Source organism: Buteo buteo, chromosome 15 (genome assembly GCF_964188355.1).
Source record: "Buteo buteo chromosome 15, bButBut1.hap1.1, whole genome shotgun sequence".
In the NCBI taxonomy this organism is placed as follows: Eukaryota; Metazoa; Chordata; class Aves; order Accipitriformes; family Accipitridae; genus Buteo; species Buteo buteo.
In genome coordinates, this window is record NC_134185.1 from 19852689 (window position 1) to 19876983 (window position 24295).

Here is a 24295-nt window from a genome sequence, read left to right on the forward strand (position 1 = left end):
TTCTGAACTGCTCCTCTTCCATGAGTCCTCCACTTTTTCAAAGGAAAGGAAGGCTTAGCCTAAATGATGAAAGCAAAGAAGTAAGACTTAAGATCAATACTTGATCTTTGGTTTTGAGCAGGTATTTTCAGCTTCTGCTTAATGGACTTTTCTCTGGACTAAAATGCTAAATGTAGCATAAATTTTTTTAAATGGCAAAAGTATCAAAGCTATTGCTATCTTTTTAAAAGGGACTGAAGTAATTTAAATCATATTTAACAATTAAGGAGAGAAATACATTTCTGATATGTTGAGGCAGTAGCTTAACATAGCAGAAGCTGCAGATGGCAAATCACACATATGCCAAGGAGACAAGTAAAATATTAAAAGTTAATCCCAACAAGTCTTTTTTTTCCTCTAGCAGGTTGAAATTTCTTATTTACTTAGAATCTTTGCTCATGTAAGAAACCACTGCCTGCAGAAATGAATCCTATTCGACCACAAGAACAAGGATTGGGCCTTTTTACCTTTAAGTCCCTCTACTGCTTATCAGAAATGCCTTGAAAGACGGTAGTCCTACAGTGTGTCTCATGTGGATGTAGTATCAAAACAGGTAAATTTTTCATACCTCCCAAAGCAATTATCTATGTACTGGCACTTGTTCTTGAGAATATATACTAAGGATTAAGGAAACAAAAAGAAAAGCAGAAGGATAACTGATAAGAGATTTCTGTATTTTCATAATCCATCAAAGGAAAAACTTTCCACCTAGCCTGGTTATCTCTGGACATCAGATGGCTCAGGAGGCATGAATTATCTCTGCTTCTGTAAAATCAATTCTGAAGTCCATCACTGTGAATTGTATTTTCCTTAGATTGCTGTGACATGCTGATCAGATGCCAGATTGATATTCTATAAGCACACTGTGCAAAGGTCAGAGAGCATTATTCTGTCAAAATCCAGGATGCCTAATTTCGACAGGTTGCTACACAGCTAACGTGGAGTAGCCTGACAGTAGGTTGCCTCATGAGATTGTGGCTGCTTAGTTTTTGGTATGTTAGAACCACAAAACCTCCCAGAATATTCTGCACTTCTTTTCCCTGTCTTGGTTGCAAACAAAATCAATAGAAACTTTTTAGTCCAAACTTACTCGATCAAATGTAGCAAGTATAGGAATTGCAAAGGTAAGAGCTTGCTACCCAAATATATTGCCTGAGAATATTTAAAAAATAAAAAATTCCAGAACAAAGTCCAACCTCTTTCATCTGCTGAAAGAAACTAGGCCCATTTGAAGGATCAGCATATTTAACCAGCAAAGAATATGTGAATGACGCAAAGTATTGAGTGCATCCTATCTTGTCTGTAGACTCCTCTAACAGAGATGGTACCTCGACGATAATTTTTGGAGAGGTCTAAGTGACTTAGAATCTCATAGGATATGCAGTACTCTCATTATAGGAAGCTAGTCCACATTTCCACAAGCAAACAATTTTTCTGTCACAGAGAACCTCAATGGGATAAAGTCCAGAGTTTGGTAACAATCATTGTACTGCCCAAATTATAAGTAAGGTTTAGTGTATCTGTGCTCACTCTCAGCAATACTACTGGGATTTAGGCACTTCAGAAAACATTACCCCATATATCCCAGCATATACGTCTAGTAATGTCACTACCAATGACTATTAATTAACACCCAGTCCGGTATGGTCAGTAGTAAAGTGAGTCAGAACCCTAACTTGACCAATACTTTGAGGTAGATGTGCCTAGAGCTTGTAACAAGCTTTTTCAAAGTGACTTTTAAGTTCAGGGAACCAGGTTTTATAAGTATATAATCAGGACCCATTAACTTTTTTAAAAAGTGAAAATTCCAAGTGATCAGACAGCACAAGATTTAAGTTTCATACACAACCCTGCTACTGACTCCTGTGTTCTTCCAGGTGGGTTCTTGCTTCCACATCTGATTTCAAGTCATCTTGGTGTCTGAGTCACAGCAAACTGGCCAGTTGCCCTGGATGCCTACGAAATGTCTCGTTCTGCAGAGGAAAGTCTGGCTCCCTGCTCTTCCCAACAGTCTTGCTAGCCTTTTGCTTATTACCCCTGTTTTTCCTTCTCTCCTGGGAGCAGGCTAAAGAAAAAGAGTAAAGGAAAGGCCAACAAGGTCAGGAAGGAGTCAGTGGAGGGAGCAGAAGATAGTTCATTCCCTGGAGAACTCCTTCCAGACCCCTCTCTCTTAAGGAGCAAGACAAAAATAAGAAAACAGGTATTGTTTTTTACAGTACAGAACAATGTGAGGAGCTGTGATTCAAGGAGCAAGAATGCTTTCCCAGAATTACTGATCTGCTGTCAGGTATTAGAGCTGACAGGGAAATGCAGGCTAGTGCACTGGTGACAGGGAAAAAAACTTGAGTCACTGGACTTGGCTGCTTTCTTGGCTTTTGTGGAGCAGGAGGGAGTGGTAAAAAAGTAACTGAAAAGAGTAATCTTGCACTCTGCACCCCAGGTTGCTGTGCTGCCTGACCTTTCTCTGGGCTTAGTCTCTCCCTGCACCACCTCTTTGCTTAAAGTCTTGGTACAAGCTGGCCCTGTACCAGTGAAATGCAATTTCACAGTCTGGTTCACAATCAGCTGTATTCCAGGATGCATTAGAAATTGCTTCTCCTGTACCCACACAGGCACATACAGAACAGTGAAGGAAAACACGCTGGTTCCTGCAGGGTAATTAGCCGAATCTGAGGCATTAGAGGTGGGTTTGCGATGGCATTTCCCCAGCAGCTCTGCCAAGCCACTGGTGTCAGTTCCATCAGCTTTTGCTTGCACTTGCTATGCAGGCTGTATAATTAATGACAGTGCTCTAGCAGGCACCATACTCGAAATGCTACCAAATGCAGCTCTTCAGTTCAGAGGAGCATATAAAAGATGCATGCTTGTATTCAAAAATAAACCACTACTGTAACTGACTTAATGACTTTGACCTATCATCCTCATAGTTATTTCTGGATCCTCTAACCTGTTGGTTTGTTTCTACTGCTTTCAGTGAAAAAGATTTTCTTTTCATTTTTTGTGTTGAAGAAAAGATGAAAAGCAACATCGGTTTGTGAATTAAGCAGAAATAAGCTCCCCAAGCCAGAGAGCTGGTTCACATTAATGGTTGCAAAATACCAGTGAGAAAACATTGTACTGGCTTGAAGAAATACAGGACAGACATGAATCACTGGAAAAGAGAAGATGGAGTGCTTTGTGAAAAGTTCTAAAAGCCTTAAGTTCAAAGAAAAAAATCAGGAATATTTATCCAGGAACTTGCTTGTTTTAAAAGTAAACAGGCTACTACTCGGTTGCATTTCCATAGCTATGTCTCAGCTCAGGATCAGGTGAACAATGTGGCAAGCCTCAGCCTTGACCATCCTGTGGCTGCTTTCTAGCACTCGTGCATCTACAAGAAAAAAAAAAATGACCGAATTGTGGTGTTGGGCTGTGGCTGGAACAGCACTTGGGCCTGGGAACTCCTTGTGGAATATTGCTTTATATAGTAATGGGGATATAATCAAACATTAACTTGGATCTGCCAGGTAAAGAGGGAACTGGGTATCCTGCCTTTCTGACATAAATCCTCTATTACAATTTCCTACTCTGATCTTGCCTGCCTGCTCCTGGAACACACTTCCTCACCAAGTACTCAATTCTAAGGTTATTAAACATAAAGATGAATTTGAAGGTTTTGGCTTTTCTTTTTTTTTTTTTAGAAAGAGAAAGGCTGAGAAGGGATATGTTGATATTACAGGGAGAGAATGAGGAGAGAGGTGTGGCCAATTGTGTTTTATTTACTTTGTCAGTGGGATGATGTATTTTGATCTGGAGGTGACTGATAGTTCTCTGTGCATTTACTTTTAAGGAACTGTTACAGATTCATATTCTTATTTTATGAACTGTATAACAAAGGTTTCATAGGGTTCAGAAGACATGTCAGTGCTCTCACCTCCTATCTTCCTCTCTTCTGACTGTCAGCTGCACCCTCTTGCTGCTGTTTGCTGAACTCCTATAAGAGTCAATTTTTAACTTGCCAAAATGGCAGAAAACCACCCACTCTGTTTTGTTGGAATAGTTTTCTGCCATTCTTGCTCGGTAAATCAGCATAGCAAAGCTTCCAGCAAGCACCAGGGCCAATGGATGGGAGGTAGAAGGTGGCACTGTGAGATACCTTCTCCTTTTGCCAACAGCCAGCTCATGTCAGCTCTGCAGTACATGAAATTTTATCTTAAATCAATAGATACGTAATATTTACTTTAAAAAAGAAAACATGGTAAGTTTTATCATAGTTTTCAGCATCTACAATAAACTGTAATAAATCAGTGCTTGAGTCTAATCTAAAAAGGAATTTAAAAACTATTCTGGTTATGTAATTGTGTGTCTTAAAAACCACAGGAAATTAAAAATGTAACTTTACAAGGCAGATAAAAAGCTTTCACATAATCATAGAACACAAAGATGGGAGGTCCATTGTTATACAAGGTGTTTGCTAGAAAGGATGAGAAACTGTAAATGCTATCTAGAAATACAATCACAGCGGCCTGGAAAAGCACGCACTACAAAGGATTTCTTGAAACAAGCTGACTCTAAAGAAAGACTGGTAGCACCCAAACTTAATAGGATGGTTTCATAATAGATTATTTTTGTATTGGTGAGCTGCTCTTCTACCAGCTGAAAAACTGCTCTCCATTCAGTCCTTTGCATTTCTGTTTTCCCCTGCCTTGCTTAGGAGCATTTTTTATGTATTACAGAAAATCACTGCCTCTTGGTGAGTCTATTCAAATTCCCTTGATGAAGAAATAAGCCTTTTCTTTAAGGAGATCACCTATTCAGTAAAGCTTATGGCTTTTGAGGGCTACAAATCCTGTTTTGCACACAGCATTTTTGGTTTACAATGCATTGCTTTGCATATGCAGAGCCCATATCCTGTGCATCTCAGGACAGAATCATGTTTTGTCTTTCCTCATCTTATGGGAACACAGTAGAATTTTGCTTCTGATGTAAACTCCTCAAAAGTATAATATGGAAATACAGCCAAATTTTAATTATTTACATTCATATAAACAAATATTTGATTTTCTATAATATTTTGACATAGGTAATTGTTCAACTTGGAAAAAAGAAAATTTCCTATGTTGTCAGTTCAGCAAAGGGCTCAAATGCTTGCTTAATATATGTCCATATGCTTTTCTCTTGAGCTCAGTGACAGACCAGGAAGAGGTTCAGGTGTAATCCAAAGGGCAGGGTACCTGCTGTAAAGCTCAGAAGAGCACAGACCTTCTCTGCTCTGACATAGATTTCTTCTGTGATCCTGGGCAAACCCCTTGAATTCAGAACTAACAAAGCAGACAAATCATGCCTGGACACTGATGTGCAGTCCTTATGCGCCCCATCTTGCTTCTCAGAGACCTGAAATGTATTACTGTCAGATCCATAGTCCAGCCTGCCCTCAGTCTGTGACAATTCTTAATGCCAGATACGTCAGAAGAAGGTATAAATTACCCTGCTTACCTGTAGCTTGGTGTAATTGATATGTTGAAGCCTCCATATCCATACAAAAACGCAGGATGAGAACCATCCAACTTGATCCCTTTCTTGTGAATAATAAACATTGGGATCTTAGTACCATCTTTGCTAGGGTAGAAAACCTAAGACAAGAGGAAAAAAAAATCTGAAATGCTGCTGTTGTCATAACTCTCCACAACTGCTGTTAACAAGAATCTGAGGTGATCACTTCCATGGTGTCCAATGGGTAAAACTTTCTGAGCAATCTGCACCAATTGCCCAGGTCAGGTTCAGTAATGGTCATCACTCGCTTGGTTGCTTACTAGCTCTGGAAAATGTACCAAAATGAGACAATAGAAAGGGTACGACAGTACCATTTTTACATATCTTAACCCCCCCTTTTATGTAGAATTGATGGATAAGAAAATGCTACAAAACCAATACAATTCTCTAAAGGGAAGACTGGCATTGTAAAAACGCAAGAACTGCACAATCCATCATATATGAAAGCAGCAAAGACTGAGCTGGCAAGGAGAATGAACAGAACTAAAACCACATATCCAATCTAAAATTATAATTTCTAGAAATCTTTCCTTTTAAAAAATTCAAAATTTCAGACACTAAAGAACAGTGGACAGAGGAGAAAAAAACTCATGGTAGAGTGGTGACTTAGCGAGACCCCACTAAACATTACGTTGTTTTGAATAACAGAGAGCTATGTTACTAACAACTAAATATGTAAAACTCTCTGAAGATCTGGTCTTGTACCGCTGAAATCACAGAGAATTCCTTTATATCAGTTGATGCAGCAGTCTTTGGTTGTAAAAACATAAATTTAATCACAACCAGACAGCCAAAGACACTATAAGTCACAGTATTTTGGTTTTAGTATTAATACATTGGCATTAACAACATTTCTCAGTGGAGTCACTCCACGCACCGCGTTTGAGTCAAAAGAGTAAACTTTGAATAGCCGAAGACACTGTTTCTTACTAAGCCTTGTGAAAACAGCAAAAAGCTAACCACTCCACACTTGTACATGCAGCATGAATTCACCAAAGCAAGTTTGTATCCAGCAAAAGTGGACTAAGCATTGGCCAGTCTTTCCAGGCTGTCTCAACAACCACTTCACCTCATCAGGGTGGTAACATAAGCCATGACAGAAACTTTAGCAGCACTCGGAGCATTTTCAGGCATTACCTAGCAGCTAGAACCAGGAGCCCTAATACTGCGGAACCCCCAAACCCATCCAGCAAGACGACTGAACTACCTGCTGGCTTTCAGGAAATCAGCTCCCAAAACACCAAGTATCCACACAGCACATGCTTTCATATGTCTATTACTGCCACAGCACTGTGTGAACTTCAAAGCTTAATTCCATGTACACAAACATAGACTGCAATTGCTTAACACAGTTCCCATATCTTGTTTTGATGCACGCATCTGCCTGCATGCTCTAATTTAGTATCCAGCGTGTCTTATTTTGCCAGTCAAGCAAAACACATGGGTGTGAATGCAGTTTGCTGCTTGTCGTAAAGTTCTGGTTGACTACTTTTCATTGCTTTGGTTTTAGCATCATTATTTGCAGCTTCTAGGCTGATTAGAACAAAGAAGAAGTAAATGAAGAATAACATTCTTATCATTTGTTGCATGTTTACAACCTCTGTGATTTTGAAGGAAGTAGACCTACCACACTTTATAAAGCACACGATCAATAGAATCTATTTTTATAACACATGAACCTCAACAGTAATATGAACCTGTGCAACACATTTATTCTGAGCATTGCCTGTAATGTGAAACATGTAAATACACATGGCATGTTGAAAACAAAATAATCACATTTCATTTTAGTTTAGTCATTGCTAAGAAAATGTAAGAAATTTCAAATGAAACCACATCTACCTCTGAAGGCTTCACCAAAACCTGTAGACGTATTCCAGATAAAATTCAGTATTTCACAGTTCCCAGCAGATAGAAAAATTCAGAACAAAAGCCTAAAGGCTTTTTTACACAGAGGAAAACACTGTTTCCAACTACTGTCATAACTATATCTTTACTGAAAAGCACTCATCAGAACTCACTGCAGTAAAATACAAAGGATTTTCATTTTAAGTATTTAGCTGAATACTATAAACAAATAAAATATCTGATGGGCAGGAGAACTGCTAAGGCTGGTGATGAGGAGTTCTAGAGAGACTCCTCTCTAAAATGCCACCCATCAACTCCAGTTGTTGCTGGCAATCCACATGAAGTGAGCACCTGGTCCTCCTACATTTCCAGCAACATACTGTTGTTGGCCAGTCCTTTCCTGATGATGAAAGGATGCCACTAATTTTACTGCTTCTTTCTGAACAAGGGGCTTTTTATTTTTTTTAAAACAACTTTCCAAAACCTGACTTCAATAGGGCTTTTATCATCATCAGTTAAGATTAAATAACATATCATTAAATGAGAACTCAACAGAAAAAAAATATGCATGTCAAGGTGACATTTGCAATTTAAGAGTTTTCACTCCTATCTTTGCTAAAATAATGATTACCTCTCCCTCTAAGATGAACAAACGGGAGCAGGCTGGAAATCAATTCAGTGAAACACCGAGATATGTGAAGCTATTTAAGCTTCTCCAAATAGACTATTTTCAACAACTGATTCAATCTCACCTTTAAATTAGGTGTTATCTCTGAAGCAAGTCCAATGGTTTATTCATGTAACCAATAAAGGGACACGCTTCTATCTCAAAGATTAAGGTAAACTGGAAAGGGCAAGCCCTAAAAAGAAGAATTTCCCAAGATGGTACTTCATGCCTAATTTTAGAAGCTGTCAGCTTTTACAGCAGTAAATGCTCATAAAAGGGTACTACCGTTTTCTGCTTTATCACAGATAGGAGTGATCCTCTTGTACTGGTCGCGTTACATTACTCATTGCTCATATATTTTCAAATAAAGACTCATGTCACTACAGCCATTAGCACATATAAGAAGAGGACAAATTAGTAAAGGGATTTTGGAGGGAAAAGGATGGAGAACAATGCTTCAGACATATTATGAATGCTGAAACTCACCATTCAGGGAGGGACATGCTAAAAATAAATATTTTCAGCCTCTAGGAATGCAACAGCAATGTTGTGTGGTTGACAGGGCACTACTGCTGCATGCAACCCTCTGTTCTATTCTAGGAGCATACCACTGGAGCAGTATAGCAGTGCTGAAATAGTTGTAGCTCACTTGGTCTCACACTGATGTCCCTATCTGTCACATGGCAAAGGGGTCTCAGTGCCAGAAAGAATCACTTTCAATTCTGATGCCTGAACCCAAGGCATAAATTTATAGCCCCTATTCTTATTATTATGACCCAAGGAGAAAGCAACACTGTTTGCACAATTACTATAAACTACATGAAGATTGAGCTATATAAGCTACACAAACAACAATCTTAGTCATTCTGCTTTAGTGCATACATATATATTTAGAGAGTGATGTTTTGTGGTTTTGGGTGGTTTTTTTTTTAAACTTAGCATTTGAAAGCAATTTACGTTCCATCTTCACCTAAAAAAGACAATTCAAGTTTACTTCCAAGACAGTTTACAGAGCAAGTTTTACAAGTAAATACAGTTAATGGCTGTGTGATAGGATTTGTGAATTTACTTAGGAATTAAGTAAGATAAAAAAGTTCTGCACATTCATTCCTGGGGAGGTATTTGTCCTCCTAATTATTATTTGCTTTAAATGTGCAGTATTTGTTAGGTGAATCTTCACTTAGTGAAGAGGGGAACAATCAGCCAGCATTGTAGACACAGACCTAAATTCAGAAAGTTTATCCCCTTTTGCCTCTGCAGTGACAAGAAGCATCCTCTCCATCTCAAGTCACCAGGAGGCAAAACTAAGTATTTTAGCTTTTGAAAATATAAGAGGATTTGAAAAAGAAACGTTGAAGACAAAGTTTTTCTTTCATTTTTCTATGGAGATAATATAGCCAGACATTAAGACTTACACACAGAAATAAAAATAATTTTGGCAATCATCCACTACACACTTCCCTTGTGAGTAAAATGAAATCAGTATCTTTGAATATTAAAGGAAGTGATACAATCATCACAAAAAAAAAGAAATAAAACTAATCTGCCTGAATAGTCACATTGTGCCACATAATTAAAAATACCTATAACTACTGAAATTGAATAGAAACTTCCATTTTTAAAAATTAAAAAACTCAGCAATTTGTGAGTACTCAGTTTCACTTTTTCTCCCTTTCAGAAATGTTTTCTCTGTTCATGTAATACAGAGATTAAAAGATCTAGGTGATTACAATTGTTCTGGGAAAAACTGCATGTACACCTGAGATCATCTTCCTTTTACAAAATCAAAAATCCTTCTAAGCAAAAACCAACCCCAAATTTGTACAGATTTAAAATTAACCTTATAAAGGTAAGACTCAACACAGGGTTTTAAATACTGCTGTACAACACAAAAAAATAATTTTATCCAAACAGGTCTAATGCATATATTTTTAAGCTGTGAACAATATTTGAATGTCTAGAAACCTTTTATAATTTTTCTCACTCACTCATTAATGGCAAGGAGAATTAAAATCCAATTAAAAAGTGATTAGTTTGGCTTTTCAGAAAGAATTATTTCCTGCAGATAATACATGAATTTTACATAGGAAAAGAAACATTGACTTCTGGGACTTGAAAACACCCCCTAAGACACAGCAGGTTAATTATTCTTAGAAAGCCAGTAGTGATTCTAAAACTGTCTCTCTCAACCTCTCTTTCAAGATTAGGTACTACATACCAGAGATATCAATTCTTTCCATGTCTTTGTGTGCTTGATTAAAGCCAAGTAAGAGGTTCACTTGTCATTAGATTGACATCCATTGTGCGAAATGCCAAAGAATTTTACAAAGAGCAACTAAAAAGGCATATAAATCACGCTGGAATACTTCTTATTAAAAATCCACGTTCAATAATTTAGGTTTAATAACACGGACAATGCCTTTAAAACGAGTTTTGTTCCAATGTCTTCTATATAGTTTTACTGAGATAATTCCTTTTCATTTGAAACAAATACAGGAGGTAGCAGTCTTGTGAAATGTAGCAATTGTTTTCTACCTCTAGAGGAGAGCGGCTGCCCTCACACACAGCTGCTGTGATTCCACTCGGGTCCACCACAAAGTTACAGGCAGCGCCAGAGAAGCACAACGCCCCGTCCAGCCCCAGCACCCACAGGCACAAGTGAAGCAGGCATGGCTGTGTTTAGCAGCCGATCAAAGGCAATGACTGCTTCAGTTTTTATCTCCTGGAACTGTGTTTCAAGCATCCAATTTCACATGAAGTATTTCCTTCATTAAGTGTGAGATGAAGATTTCTCATCACACTTAAACCAACACTTGTGTTTTGAGATTTGGGGTAGAAAAGCATATAGAATTTGTAGTAGATTACGCAGCGTCGCACACGTTTTCCCAAACATCACAAATACTTTGTTAAAGGCTCACCATTTTAAAAATCCCCCCCAACTATCTTTGAAAGATGATGGGAAGAGTTAACTTAAGGGAGTAGTCCCTGGAGAAAGTTTTCCTACACAGATGGTGGCATCAGGGTGTTCAGACCTGTACTTAGGTACAGAGGTAATGGCACCTGAGGAAAAACAATGCTACACAGCAACACCTCCCACTGACAAGTCCAAATAGCTGCTACTCAGTGCTTCAGGAAGCAAGTCACAAAGACCCTGCCTACACACCAGCAAGTCTGAACGCCTCAGCAGTGGCAGCCAGGGAGGAATCCTCTCCTTGAGATGCCAGGGCAGAAATCTCACTGATTCAAACAGAATCACGCGCTGCTTTCCACACCACCTCCCGAAAGCCCATTCAATCCCTCATTGCCTCTGACCTTACAAAAAAACCTGATACTAGTCTGGGGCTAAAGACTATATAGCACATCACAAGCAAAACACCTTATTTATTGCAGCAGTGGCATGGATCCAAGTATGAGACCACCAGTGGCCCCATGGGCAGCTCTGGCAGCCAGTCAATGGCCACCTGTAAGAGCAGCTCTTACTAACCACCAGTTTTTGTATTCCTATACACAGGATGAACCAGAAGTCAGGAGAGGTAATAGGGAACTATTACCACTACACAGCAAATCTACAGGATCCGAGGTTTCCTTTCTTCAGAGGGGAATCCTCATCAATCTTTAAGCCTCTTAAATTTGCTTCAAAGAAATTCTATGTGGGTTGCAAAGCTTGCTTAATACAGAACTGGACAGGGGCCAAAGTAACTCGGTACAGTAAAAATTCATGCAGGTAAAACTCAGAAAGAACACCACCCACTACAGACATTTGCAAAAGCACTATGAAAATAATCAAGAAACCTCTTAGAAGAAATTGTTTCACCACCCACCCACTGGGACAAAAAGCAGTCTCATGCTGACAGAGGCAAAGTGCCAGGAGATGATCTTTTAGAAGAAATTCCTCCTTACTACGTTCAGCTGCCTAGCTGCAAATGACTACAGGGAGGTATCTCACAGGGTGGTGGGAGGAAGGAGGGGAAGGCAAGAGAAAAATACAGCTCAAAGTTCAGAAAACCTGCAAGACCAGCATGGCAGAAATTGCTTTTAAATCGCACTTTTCTAGATTAGTTAAAAGGCAGCATTCCCTTTACATAAAGCCTTAGTGGTAAATGGGATCCAGTGAGACATCCCCTCTACTCCACTTCTGCAACCTGGAAGACTTCTTGCCTCTTCTCTAAATGTTTATCCTCTGCCCCTTGCAGTATGATCTCAGAACTTCCTGCAGCAGAATAATTAGCATCTGCTACTTAGGGTTATTCCTTTTCTTTCATTAATTTGCCTTAAAGAAAACTTAGTGTACAGTGTAGAGACAGACAGATATCAGATAGATAACATTTACCTTTTGAGTTAAATATACATTGCAGTCATGTTAAACAGAAAAATGTCCCAGGGGCCTTTGTAAGTTACAGTCTCTTTCTTGAATTACCTCTGTGCTTATGCATTCAAGAAATGTATTTACTATGAAGTAGGATAGCATGAGATAAGCAAAGGGTTGTCTCAATGAAAGTAGCACACCATTATAAATAAAAACATAAGTAACGTCTGCTGGCTAGTGCAATTTGTTTCTTTAAATTAAGCTTTACTTCATTGAAAAAACTGCTCTGACAGGAGACAGCTCACTGTAATAGTGTGTAGGCATTAGAAAGTAAATACTACTCATCTCTACCATGCTGAAAATCAGTTCAAATTGTAATGAGAAACACTAAGAATAAAAACATAGCGGTAACTTACCATGGGGTAAGCAAGGGGGAGAACTTACTTTATGCAAGCTACTCCACAATAACTATTCTTTATGGTTTTATGCTGTGGTAGGTGCACACATCTAATTCAACATGCTGAGAAGGAGATATAATCACTCAGTAACTAGCTAATTCAGCTTTTCTGTTTCTGACTCCATCTTGTTCAAAACTTGCTTGGTTATCTCAACACAGCCCTGTTGTTGAGCTTTTACGAGCTTCAAAAAGATGACCAACCACTGTTGGTTTTTCTCCCCAATACAGGGGCATCTACACAGTTCAGGATGCTCACCTGTAAACCTGTATCCAAAAATTCTTGCACAGAACAAATTCAGTCTTGACAGTGGTGATGTCAAGTGCCCAGCTTGTGTCAAAGACCACAGACCACCCACATATTCCATTTACACTGCCAAGAAGCTTTATTTATGACTTTCAATAGCTGGACAATTTCAGAGCATTCTGCTCTCTCTGCCTTGGAGAATCATACCATGTTTATAGGTGTCAAGTTGGCTACCCAAAACCAGAGGCGCTATATATCGCTAACCACCTACAAAAATTCTGCATGTGCCTAGTACAATATTGAAAAAACAGCTGATACTCTTCATTACTATTTTCTGGTTTGAAAGGAAACAAGAGATCATGTATACTGGACGATGCAAGTTTCAAAATCAGTCCCAGATCACTTATGCTGTGACTATTTATTCTGAAGAACTTACTGGAATAAACAGGTCACTTAAAAGTATTGTGAAGCTTTTCCATGTGTGCTTTCTCACTCAAATTATAGCTACAAACAATTTAATTTCTGAGATTTAAGCTTGGATTCAAAGTTACACATTGTGCCCCTACATGATAAAAAAAAAGGAAATGGCAGCAGAAGAAAAACTAAAAAATACCTTGAGAATAGTCAAGGATAAACTAAGGTCCTAGAAAATATTTGGGGTGCTAGCTTAGAAGAAAATAATTCTAAGAACCAGATGCTATTGATTTCAACAGTTGTGTCTTGGTGACCACCTCCTTGCTGTGGAGACAGTACTTCAGGCTCATCTATTGTTTTCGGATTTGCAGTACTCATTGTACAATGAAGAAAAATTACCCAGCGAGTAGCAAGACATTGAAGAGAATTATGAGAATGAGTTTTCGTGACACTGTTGTAACAATACTTAGGGAAAAAACTAAACCAAAACTGGTATAAAGCAACCCAGCAAAAATTTCACTTTACAGTGTGATTTCCAGACAGACTTTAAGGTACTTCATAACAGGAACACCAAGAAGTGTGCTGATGCATGCCTGTAATGCTGTTGGAACAAGGAGGAGAAAAATGAACAACAGAAGAGGAATACCTTTGTTTTTTAAAGCCATAAGACTATGGACAGCTTGCAGCAGTCTCCTTTCTTGGGCAAAATGTGATCAAGACAGCAAAATTCAACAAACTCATATCAGTCATAAGGAATTCAACTACTAATAGATCAGCAGATCAAATGTCTAATGATGTCAAGTCAACTTCAATGAGTGCTAACAGTTCAAAAACCCCTAGTAAGTAGAAGGAAAAAGTCAGGGATGTTCACATTGGTAAAAGATTCCCTGATTTTAGGCATTCTACCATTATGCTTTAAAGCTTTTCTGCATTTTCTCTATTTTTAGCTGTTAGCAGTGATCACTGTGCACTATTACTTTCAAAAATAATTGACAAATTGGCTGAAAAACAAGCAGTTCAGGGAGCTGTCATAGATAATTTATCTATCAATTTTTCCCTGTCTGTGAGAATAGCAAGCCAGAACTAAGGAAATCATCTGTTTCTTTATATCATTCATCTACACAGTTGAAAAACTAGTTACTATGAATAATAATGGTATTTCTAAGAGGCCTCCCTTGTCCCATAAATTTCCTGGGAGATGTCTCAAGGACAGAGCAGAAATAATTAATCTAAGGAAAGATGATATTCTATCAGTACCTCTGGGCAGTGTTGATAAAATCAAATCATCTGCTAAATGAAGATGCAAACTAGATTACCCTTAATAAAATTGCGCACTGATGAATTTGTACTGGATCATAAACAGACAAAAGCCCATGGAAAAAACCTCACATAATTAGTGACTGAACTCTTTCTGGGTAGAAAGTGAACTGCTATCTTCCTCCCTTTTCCTTGGATAAAAACATTCTTTCAGAATGCCCCAAGATTTTGTAATTTTAAAATTTTTACTGTTTCTGATCTTATACTGAGGGCTGACAAGAGAGTAATCTCCTGAACGATCCCACTCACATGTGTTCCACTTAACAAGTTCACAACTGCATCTCTGCATACTTATTGAAGCACTTTGTGTTTAGTTTGCCCTCTTTCTTCACCAGTGAATGACAATTTAAGAAAAAACAACCCACCAAATCTGTCTAGATAAAAAGCTATTGGCTAAGAAGCCTTTTTAGCTCTGCCTTACCTGTTATTAGTACAATTTTTTTTCCTATGTTTTGTATAAATGGAGACTATGCCATTGAAAGTGTCCCACAACACCAACATATTATTAGGAGGTGTGATTGTACCACAGAATGCTGATAAGAGAGGTTCTCCAAAACCTCCTCGTTTCTATTTAGTAAAAATTATTTTCTCAGTACAAGCTGAGCTTCTCATAACTACTGTATGATCGTCTTGATTAACATGCATCCTTTTCTAAGGTAATCATGTTCACAGTGAAAGCAAGAGTCGTAGCTTTAGTTTACAACATATGCTATCACTTGCTTCCCTTTTTCCCTTTAAATGGCAGAGTCTGCTCCAAGGAGTGGCCACATAGCTTCGTTTACTTTGCAGAGGCTCCTGGGTTGTGAACAACTTCGTTACACTAAGTCTGAATCAAGTCTATGTCAGATCTCACTAACATTTGAAAATGCTGTTTTCCACTCTCAGCTCTTATCTGTTTTCCACCAGGCTGATGGATGTTAATTAACAACAACAACAAAATCCTAATCCACCAAGCAGTTCCGGCCCTGGGTGAAGACACCAAGTATAATTTTATTGGGCTGCAGTGAGACAGATATATCTATCGATCTCAGAAGTTTATCTACATTTTTCATTAGTTCCAAGTATTACTAATTCTAATTTGTTTTTGTCTCCTAAATGTAGTTTATGCATAGTTATCATTATTAATCTTCCAAACACAATTTATTTCCCTGTCCTGTTTTCAAGCTGTGGTTGGTAAGGGCCCTGCGATGGCCTGCATTTCTATGCTATCCAGCACACTGGTGATTGTGGTCCGTGACTAAGACTCTGAAGTGCTGTGAAAACGCAAGTAAATAAAGGAGCAACAACCTTCTATTTTGTTCTCTGCAGGCTGCTCTACTACCTTAAACCTCTTTGCATCAGTTACATGCCAAACCTACTAAATGACTGCATAAACTAGTTACCAACTTGTGTGTGCTTGGAGGCCTGCAGCTCTGAAACACAAACCTCCCAGCTCTGTCAGAGCTGTTTCTATTCTGAAAACACCCCAGTTCCCTGCTAGCCTACAGGGACACCATTCAGAATGAGAGATGCATCCACTGTAAAGTATTTAAATGGTATTTGGAGCTGCAGGGAAGCTTAACTGCTAACAGGAAACACTGAGACACTGCAGAGAAGAGGGGACAAGGGAGTGCTTTTTGGAAAGAGTAACAAACAGAAGGCAAAACTACCTGGAAAAGTAAAATGCAATGCAATAAAGCCAGAAATGCAACACACTATACTCTGACAGGTGCAATCACATACAGGATAGGGAACAACTAACTAAGAAATAATTCAGAAAAGTAACCTTTTCTGGTGTATTCAGTATTTGCAAAGCCTCAGCTAGAGTGCTGTGTTCAGTTTAAACCATGGCACACCATATGCTGAACATCTAAAAGAGATTCCAGGGAGAGAAAGAAGAGCGATCGGAGGCGCAGAAAATACAATCCACTAGAAAAACTGAACAGAATGCAGGTTTTTGTTTTGTTTATTCTTAGTCTAAAGGGAAAAAAATTGCAGGGACACATGGTGACAGTCTCTAAATATGCAGAAGTTTGCTGTAACTAGAAGAGAATTACCTGTCTTCCATGTCTGTCAGGGACACAAAGCAATGCATTTCAACTGTGGCATGGGAATTTAGGTGCGATCTTGTGGCAGACACCCTGCTCCCTGCAAAAGCTTTTTAACAGTAAATACAGTGAGACACAGGGACAGATTGCCTGGGGAGACTGAAGGCTTTTAAGCACAAGGCAGACAAAAGCCAGTCAGGAATGGTACAGGCAGAAGCAACCTGCCACAGAGCCCAGGACAGATCAGCATGCTCTAGGCCTTGGTAGCCACGATGGCCAGCTCTGGGACATGGGTGCATGCCCATGTCGTCACCACCACCAACCACATTCAGGCACTGTAGTTTCTTCTCTTTCCCAGTTCTTCCATCCCTTGGTTATTACAGCAGCTCTGCTGCAGGTTTTTCTGTTCACAGCTGCAACCTACTGTGCAGTAACAGCTGGTTCCTCTCTTCTTGCAGGAAAAGCCAGTATCCTGCCTCTTGGACTGCAATAGATTAGATGAGCTTTTGAGATTGTTTTTATCTATATTTTACACGGTTTCAAGAAGAGAGGCTTCAAAAGCAGAAGCGGAGAAGACAAAACTCTGAAAGAGAACAAGTGCCTTGCTTCTTGCTGCCTTTTACCTTTCACAAAACCAGGATTGTTTGAGAGATGTGAAGGCCATCCAGAGAGTTTACATATATAATAAAATCTACAGGAACAGCTGGTTAGAACAGAGATACATTCAAAAATTCACCACTTGCATTGAGAATTTGTATTCGTTAAATTTCAGAAAATGGTTTAAATACTTAAATATTAAAAATTCAATGTTAAAATTAAAAACAAGAAGAAAATCTTTTAAAACTTGCCCATATACATATTACAGATGTGTAACACACCTATAAACAGAGAGCACAATATTTTATTCTCAAGTAGTATGGGCTTTGCTGACAAGTAAACAACTATAATCACTATTGTTCTGCAAATTTGCTTGAATTTAAAAAACATCCTGTGGCAGAGAGAGATATATACCTGCATATGTAACTCTTACTGAATGTAAATCCCCTTCCTTGGAAACCTAACGACTATTCAACAGACTTACACGACACTGCTAGCACAGTACTGAAAAAGACAACCAGAAAAGTCTCGTTATCTGGTGGCCTGGTAAAGGAATTCAGTGTGTTGCCCTGCTGGATCAATGGCTCAAATGCTGGCCCACACCAGTGATGACTGACAACTGCAATCATCTGATGATCTTTTGCTGGCAGCTGTGTGAATAAAACCAATGACTGTGGTCCCAGAGTGATCTATCCTCAATGCAGCATTATCATCACAATTTAACACCCTCCTGGGTAGGCTCCATGAGGCAAATGGGTGGGCAGATGGATAGAAAAATTCCCACACTTGCAGAGGAGCGCTCTCAATCTGAACAATGCTGGCACACCAAAGTTTGACATTTTAGCCTCAAAAAGGGACAGAGAAAAGAAAAGTGGTAGCTACCACTTCTTTCTTTCAGTAGAGGACTGTACATGCAGTCCTTAGTGTGCTGAAATTTTCCATTTTTATGACTGCTTGGTCTAAGCAGGAATTAAACGGCCACAAAGAAGCTCTGGAGCAGTTTTTTTGTGGAAGCATCCTGTGCGTTTGATCCTCCACCACTGATGGAGCTGGCCGATCAATCAATACTATACAGCCACACAAACACCATACTGATCGAAAAGACAGTGTTTTGTCAGCACTTAATACTATTAGAGATATCAAGAGTGGGGGCTTTTTGTTGATGCTGAAGTTCTATGAACTGCTGCTACGTGGGTAAGACTTTAATAACTGGCTTGATTAAGTTTTCAAAACACATCTGAAGACTCAACTCTGAGGATCAGCAAAAAGCAGAGTAGCAAACCACTGCCATTAGAACAGCAAACCATCAAAACATAGCCCCAGTGCAACACCTCATCAACATGCAAGCACAAACAAATTTCATTCTGAGTGTTTCTGCGCCTGTAGAATGAAGCTAATAATACTTACCACCTTTGAGAAATAACACTGATATGCTTATACAAAAGGGAGAAGAAAAGTTGAAAGAAGATTCCCACTGAGAATCATTAAATAGAATTCTTACTTATCTTGTGAGTAAGGGAGTTAATTAAAACAGTACTATGTTCATGGTTAATTACTGGAGGTGAGATCAATCACAGAAATAAATATGAAAGCTGAAGAAAAAAGAGAAGGGAAGAAATCTTCAGTGATTCGTTTAGAAAGAGGACAAGAAACAAGCATTTTCACTACAACAACATTCTCATTTTAATCTCTCTGTATCAGCAAAGAATCTACCTACTGAGATTCCTGAGGGCTTTAACACACATGTTCATTTAAGGTGTCTGAGCGAATGATTTTTTAAATCTTCTTCCTGATCGCAAAATGTATTTCACCTTTTATTGTAAAAATCAAAACTATGTTTTATTCACCATTAACAATGCAATCATTTAAGACATGGGAGACTGTAAAACAATCCTTTAAGCTCCATTACAATTGCTTAAGCTCTTGTTTAAAACTCCTGTGTGTAAAAAGGGATTCTCTACACTATGTTCAATGGTTACAGCTCTGTTATTTCATCTTGTGTTTTAAGGAATTCTGAGTAAGAAATGGAGCAAGGAATGCAACTTGGGATCAAGTATGCCAACTAACATCTCCATTCACTAGAAAAGTGGAAAACAAACCACTGCAAGTTCAAACAAAAGTTTTACTGAGTAAGGCATAAGAATAATATTTCACAATGAGTTTTAGTTAAACTACTAAGCAATTGCTTCTCTCATAGGCTTAAAACAAATGAAAGTTTAAATGTTTTTATAACATCTTGAGCATGAAGGTTCTACAGACTCAAACATTTTAAGAAGGTCTTCAATTCCCTCTACACTTAGCAGAAAAATAAGTAATCTAACATTAAACCTTGGAACTAGTGAATCACAAAGCCTATATGACAATCCAAATAACCACAGAGACTTGTATTTTAGTATTATCCCCCACGCTGTGTGGTCTGGTATTGTGCTAATTCTTCCTAAGAGCAGTTCTGTACTCCTCCATCCCAAACCACATTTCCATTGTTCTGCTGAACAAAAGCTCCCAACATCCTAAACTGTGCAGCAATCCCCTGTGGTACGTAAGAAGGGGATAAAACAACCCCAGACATTTAGGTCTTAAAACAGGATTTAAACTGGATCGGTGAAGAAAGCAATGCAAAGTCCTATCACTTCATCCTCTTGGAATAGAGAGATCTGGTTCCTACTCCAGACACTTCAGGAATATCATGGTCTGTGAGAATTACTGGTGTGAATTATCTGAAGTGCATTGGATGGGGCTGCTTAAATATAATGGGTGTAGAGCCAACCTCTGCTACTCTGCTCAGGCATAAGGATTTCCAAGTTCGAGAGCATGTAAGGTCATTACAGAAAATCCTTCACTTGATACTTTTTTAGACATAAAGTCCTTCATACTGACAGTTCCCCCCCTTAAAATTGAGTGTACTGTGGCTGCAAATATGTAATGTATTTAATATACAATCTCTTGCCTTTCATGAAATACAGGGCCTTAAAACTAGAGGACCACATTTTCAGTTAATGTTTTTTCACTGACCTGCAATTCAAAGAGGTAATGGCAGATTAAAGTTGTAACAACCACATGCCAAGGGTGTAAGATGCTAAATTCACACAGGCAAACAGCTAATACTGCCACAGTTGTCACTGTGATTTTTGTTGATGTCCTCCAGAGCGAGACTGTTGTCTTGGTGCCAAAACCACAGCCATTGCCAAAACACTGGCAGAGATCAGAGCTGAAGACTTCAGTCTTCTTCCTGGGAGCTCTGATGCAAGCAGCTCAAAGCTCATTTTCCCCCTGCAAGAGGGCAGGTGTCTGCCACACTGCAGCATGCACTAAAACTGGTGTATTTGTTCACGTTCCCTCCTCCCCCCAATATTTTTTCATTTTCTTCCTTACTGCAATATGGAACCACAAGGAAATAAAAGGAATAAAATAGAAACAAACAACAATAAGCAACTTGTTTCCCCCAAGTATTAATTCTACCCTCCCATCCCATGAGATCAAGGCAGGATTCAAACCCCAAATACTGTTAGAAGCAAGAAAGTTCAACTCCTCAAAAATCAATCCCCTTTTGGCTGTGCTGGATTCTCAGAAGGGGGAAGAAAATGATGCCAAAACAACTTACTCCCCTGAAGAAAAGGAGAAAATTCTTTGTCTCTGCTCAGAATCAATGTAAAAAGTACATGCCTTCTCTGGCATGAGAGTGCTTTTTCTTAACAGAGATAGGTTCAAAGCTACTGAATTTCTCTCCAAACTCCAGTGATCTATGCATATATACGTAGATAAGGGAAAGAAACAACATTAAGACCATGTCCGTAACTACACTGAATAAACAATGACAATATCAGCTCTTGCATTGCTAAGCAGGTTAAGCTTACTACAGCTTTCACAGGACAATGCTTTCCTCTGCTGCCCTCTGTTACTTTTTATTTTTATGAGGGAATCTAATGCTCATGGAATGACACCACCAGCAACGGCTAGATCCAGGAATAGCGTGGGCAGGTGCTGTGCACAAGTTTCTCCCACAACTCTGCCAATCAACCTCAAGTCTGACTCATCTTCTCTCAGTGCTGTATTTTCCTGAAACAGAGATTAACTGCTGTGCCAAACTGTACAGTGTAAAGTTCCGCTAGGAATTAGAAAGACCGTAGACAAATTTTCCCTATCAGTGACTCATAACTTGAAATCAGTGCTGAAATCAGGGCTTGAAGATGGGGGCAAAAGACCAAACAATAAAACAATGAACTTCTCATGAAAATTATTTTACCTATGAAAATAATATCTGCAAAAGAAAGGAGAGGAAATTCATTCCAGCCCCAAGAAAAGAAATATCCTTTTTAAGATTTGTCCTTTCATCTCTGCAACAATATCTAAACAGCAGCTGCTTTTAAATCAAGCTAAGTTGTAAAACTAAGTTTTGTTATGAATTTCACCATTCTTCTGCAAGAGCTAATCCAAAATGCATCTGTCAATAGCAACATCTATTTTTGGTTCATCTCAGACTATTTTAAGGACAGTACTGGAAGGTATTAAAAGAATGGCAAAAGGAGCCAAACAACATTTTTACTGTTGCAATTTCAACACTTATAAGCCTGCGTATCAGCCTAAAAGTAGGTGAGTTGTGAGCCAGGCCAGAAGACTGTTTATCCATGATTAAGTGTCACTGTGAAGTGTTAATAAGGAGAGGTGTATAAGAACTTAGTTGGCAATTTTGTAAAGATAAAATAAAGGCTTTTTATTTATTTAAAGCAGCAGTTGAGTTATTTATCCAGTAAACAGCTTATGGCAAGTGCCATTTGTAAGTTTCTGCAAAAGTGTTTTTTCCTCCTGTAAAACCCACCCTAGGTTATTTCCTGAAAAAGTCTGTCATTGTGACAAATGCAAGCGTGCAGGGAAGCAAAGACAAATTTCAAGAAGCATTTGGCAGAGGAAAAGTTATAAACACAACTTAGTATATCATTTAACAAAAGCAGCCAGGATAAATTTTTGATGTGTGGCAAGCATTTTAAACAGTCTGACTTTTTCATGAAGGTCACAGAGTCTTTCAAGTTAAGGGCATATGCACAGCTACTGCACAGTAAGTTAGACTATGTACTTGCAGGGTGTCACATAGAGCCAACAAGCCACAGGCATGCTCTTACTCTGGTGTAAATGTCAGGTACATGGAAACAGCTCTCCCTTCAGTTCAAGGTAAGCTGGCTAATTTGTTTTTACTTTGGGCTGCCAAAGGGTAATAACTTCACCACAGGTACTACAAAGCAGCTGCTCTACCATGAATTTACTTCATGTAGTAAACTTTTATCACTGGTTCACACTTGCACTGCACAGCATCTATGAAACACTGTAAAGTGGATCCAAAAGAACAAAAAACAGGCACTGTGGCATTTTCCAATTGCCATTAATTCAGGTTTCATATACATGTGATACCTTACACTTCAGTTCAAATCTTCTTAACTCAGTTATGTTCAAAGACTGCTAAAGAACAACAACTCATTAAAGTTTCATATAGGCTGTACAGACAAAGATAGGAAGATTGCTAGTCTTAGCAGGTATTTCTTCAGCTATATGAGAATAAAGGAAGAACCTTGGCAGGAGACCTGCCTTTCATTAAGAACATGGATCAGGACAGAGCCAGCAACATTCTTCTTTACTACTTAGTAATTCTGATGGAAATTAAAATTATGAAAAAAATTACGTAATGTTGTTCCTTCTCCCATAACCAGCAATCTTTGCCTAGTATCAGTATATTTCTTGCATTCTTAATTTTGAGTTTCTTTCACAATTCCCTGCAATGTCGCCTGAGTTTTGCAATGGCTATGCAAGACTTTCATCTAGGTTGACAGCCATTTATAAACCGCTTTGATAAGCTGCTATCTCCCTTTCCCTCCTCCAAGCAGAAGCATCATCAAGGGTCCAAGTGGAACCCCACAAATGGAAACGAGGAATGGAGTCTGGCAGAAGTGTGTAGCACTGGCAGGCTGAGCTGCTACAAAGGTGACCAGGCAGTCCCAGCCCTGGCCCTGACAAACGGCCTCTTTCACAGCTCAGCTGAGATTTCTCCATGGATCCGAACGATATGGGAAACTAATTTCCAAGATGTTGCCACACTGAGATCATTTGTTGATAAAAGGCAAAACTGGATGAGTGGTGAGCCATGAGTGCTCTTTATAAGCACTGATCCCAGTGTAACTACACAGGTCATATTTCCCTAGAGCTGGTACTGAGCAGGAGTGGGTAAGGAGAAAACCAGAAACAGTGATACTGACTTCCACCCCATTACAGCCTGGTAGTGAAGCTCTGCCAGTGATTTACAAAGTGAAGGTTTCCAAGGACATTGCAACAGCACGCTTCCTCCTTGAAATTATTTGTATTACTGTTATACTTTACCTTAATTTAGCATGTAATTGATTTAAATGTAAAATGAGATTTTGTTTTTCCAGACATTTATGTCATAAAATTTGATTTACTAGAAAAATACATTATTTCTAACTTATGGCAACCCCTTCTAAATCCTTTTTAATTACATGGGTATTTGTGTTCCATTATTATCCTTCTGAGTCTGATGGCAGTATTACAATTGTACCAAGTTCTTTCCTAAAAAGAATGCTGTTCTCTGTGAGAATACTTCCAGCAAACTCTCCTCTACAACACTCTTGCTTCTGTCTGGAGATGCAGAGACAAACAGATGCGGCTGGTTACAACCACCTCATGCACACACACTACTGTCTTTATGCTTTTAGAGAATCTGTCCTGTGTATGTGCAAGAGGCAAAATAAAAAATAAGAGATTAAGAAGAATATCTAATCTCCTTTTAAAGACTCCAAGCCATGCTATCAACACTATTGCTTAACTTTATCTCCTAGGTAATTTC

The 24295-nt window shown here is 38.8% G+C and overlaps 1 protein-coding gene across 1 annotated transcript in view; it reads right to left on the reverse strand.

Annotated features, from left to right (window-relative positions):
• Positions 1-24295, reverse strand: part of PREP (prolyl endopeptidase) — a 99198-nt gene that overhangs the window by 11640 nt on the left and 63263 nt on the right. Inside the window, exon 11 of the mRNA XM_075046696.1 lies at positions 5515-5651. Within this exon, the coding sequence (XP_074902797.1) occupies positions 5515-5651 (137 nt within the window). The remainder of the gene's footprint in view (positions 1-5514; positions 5652-24295) is intronic.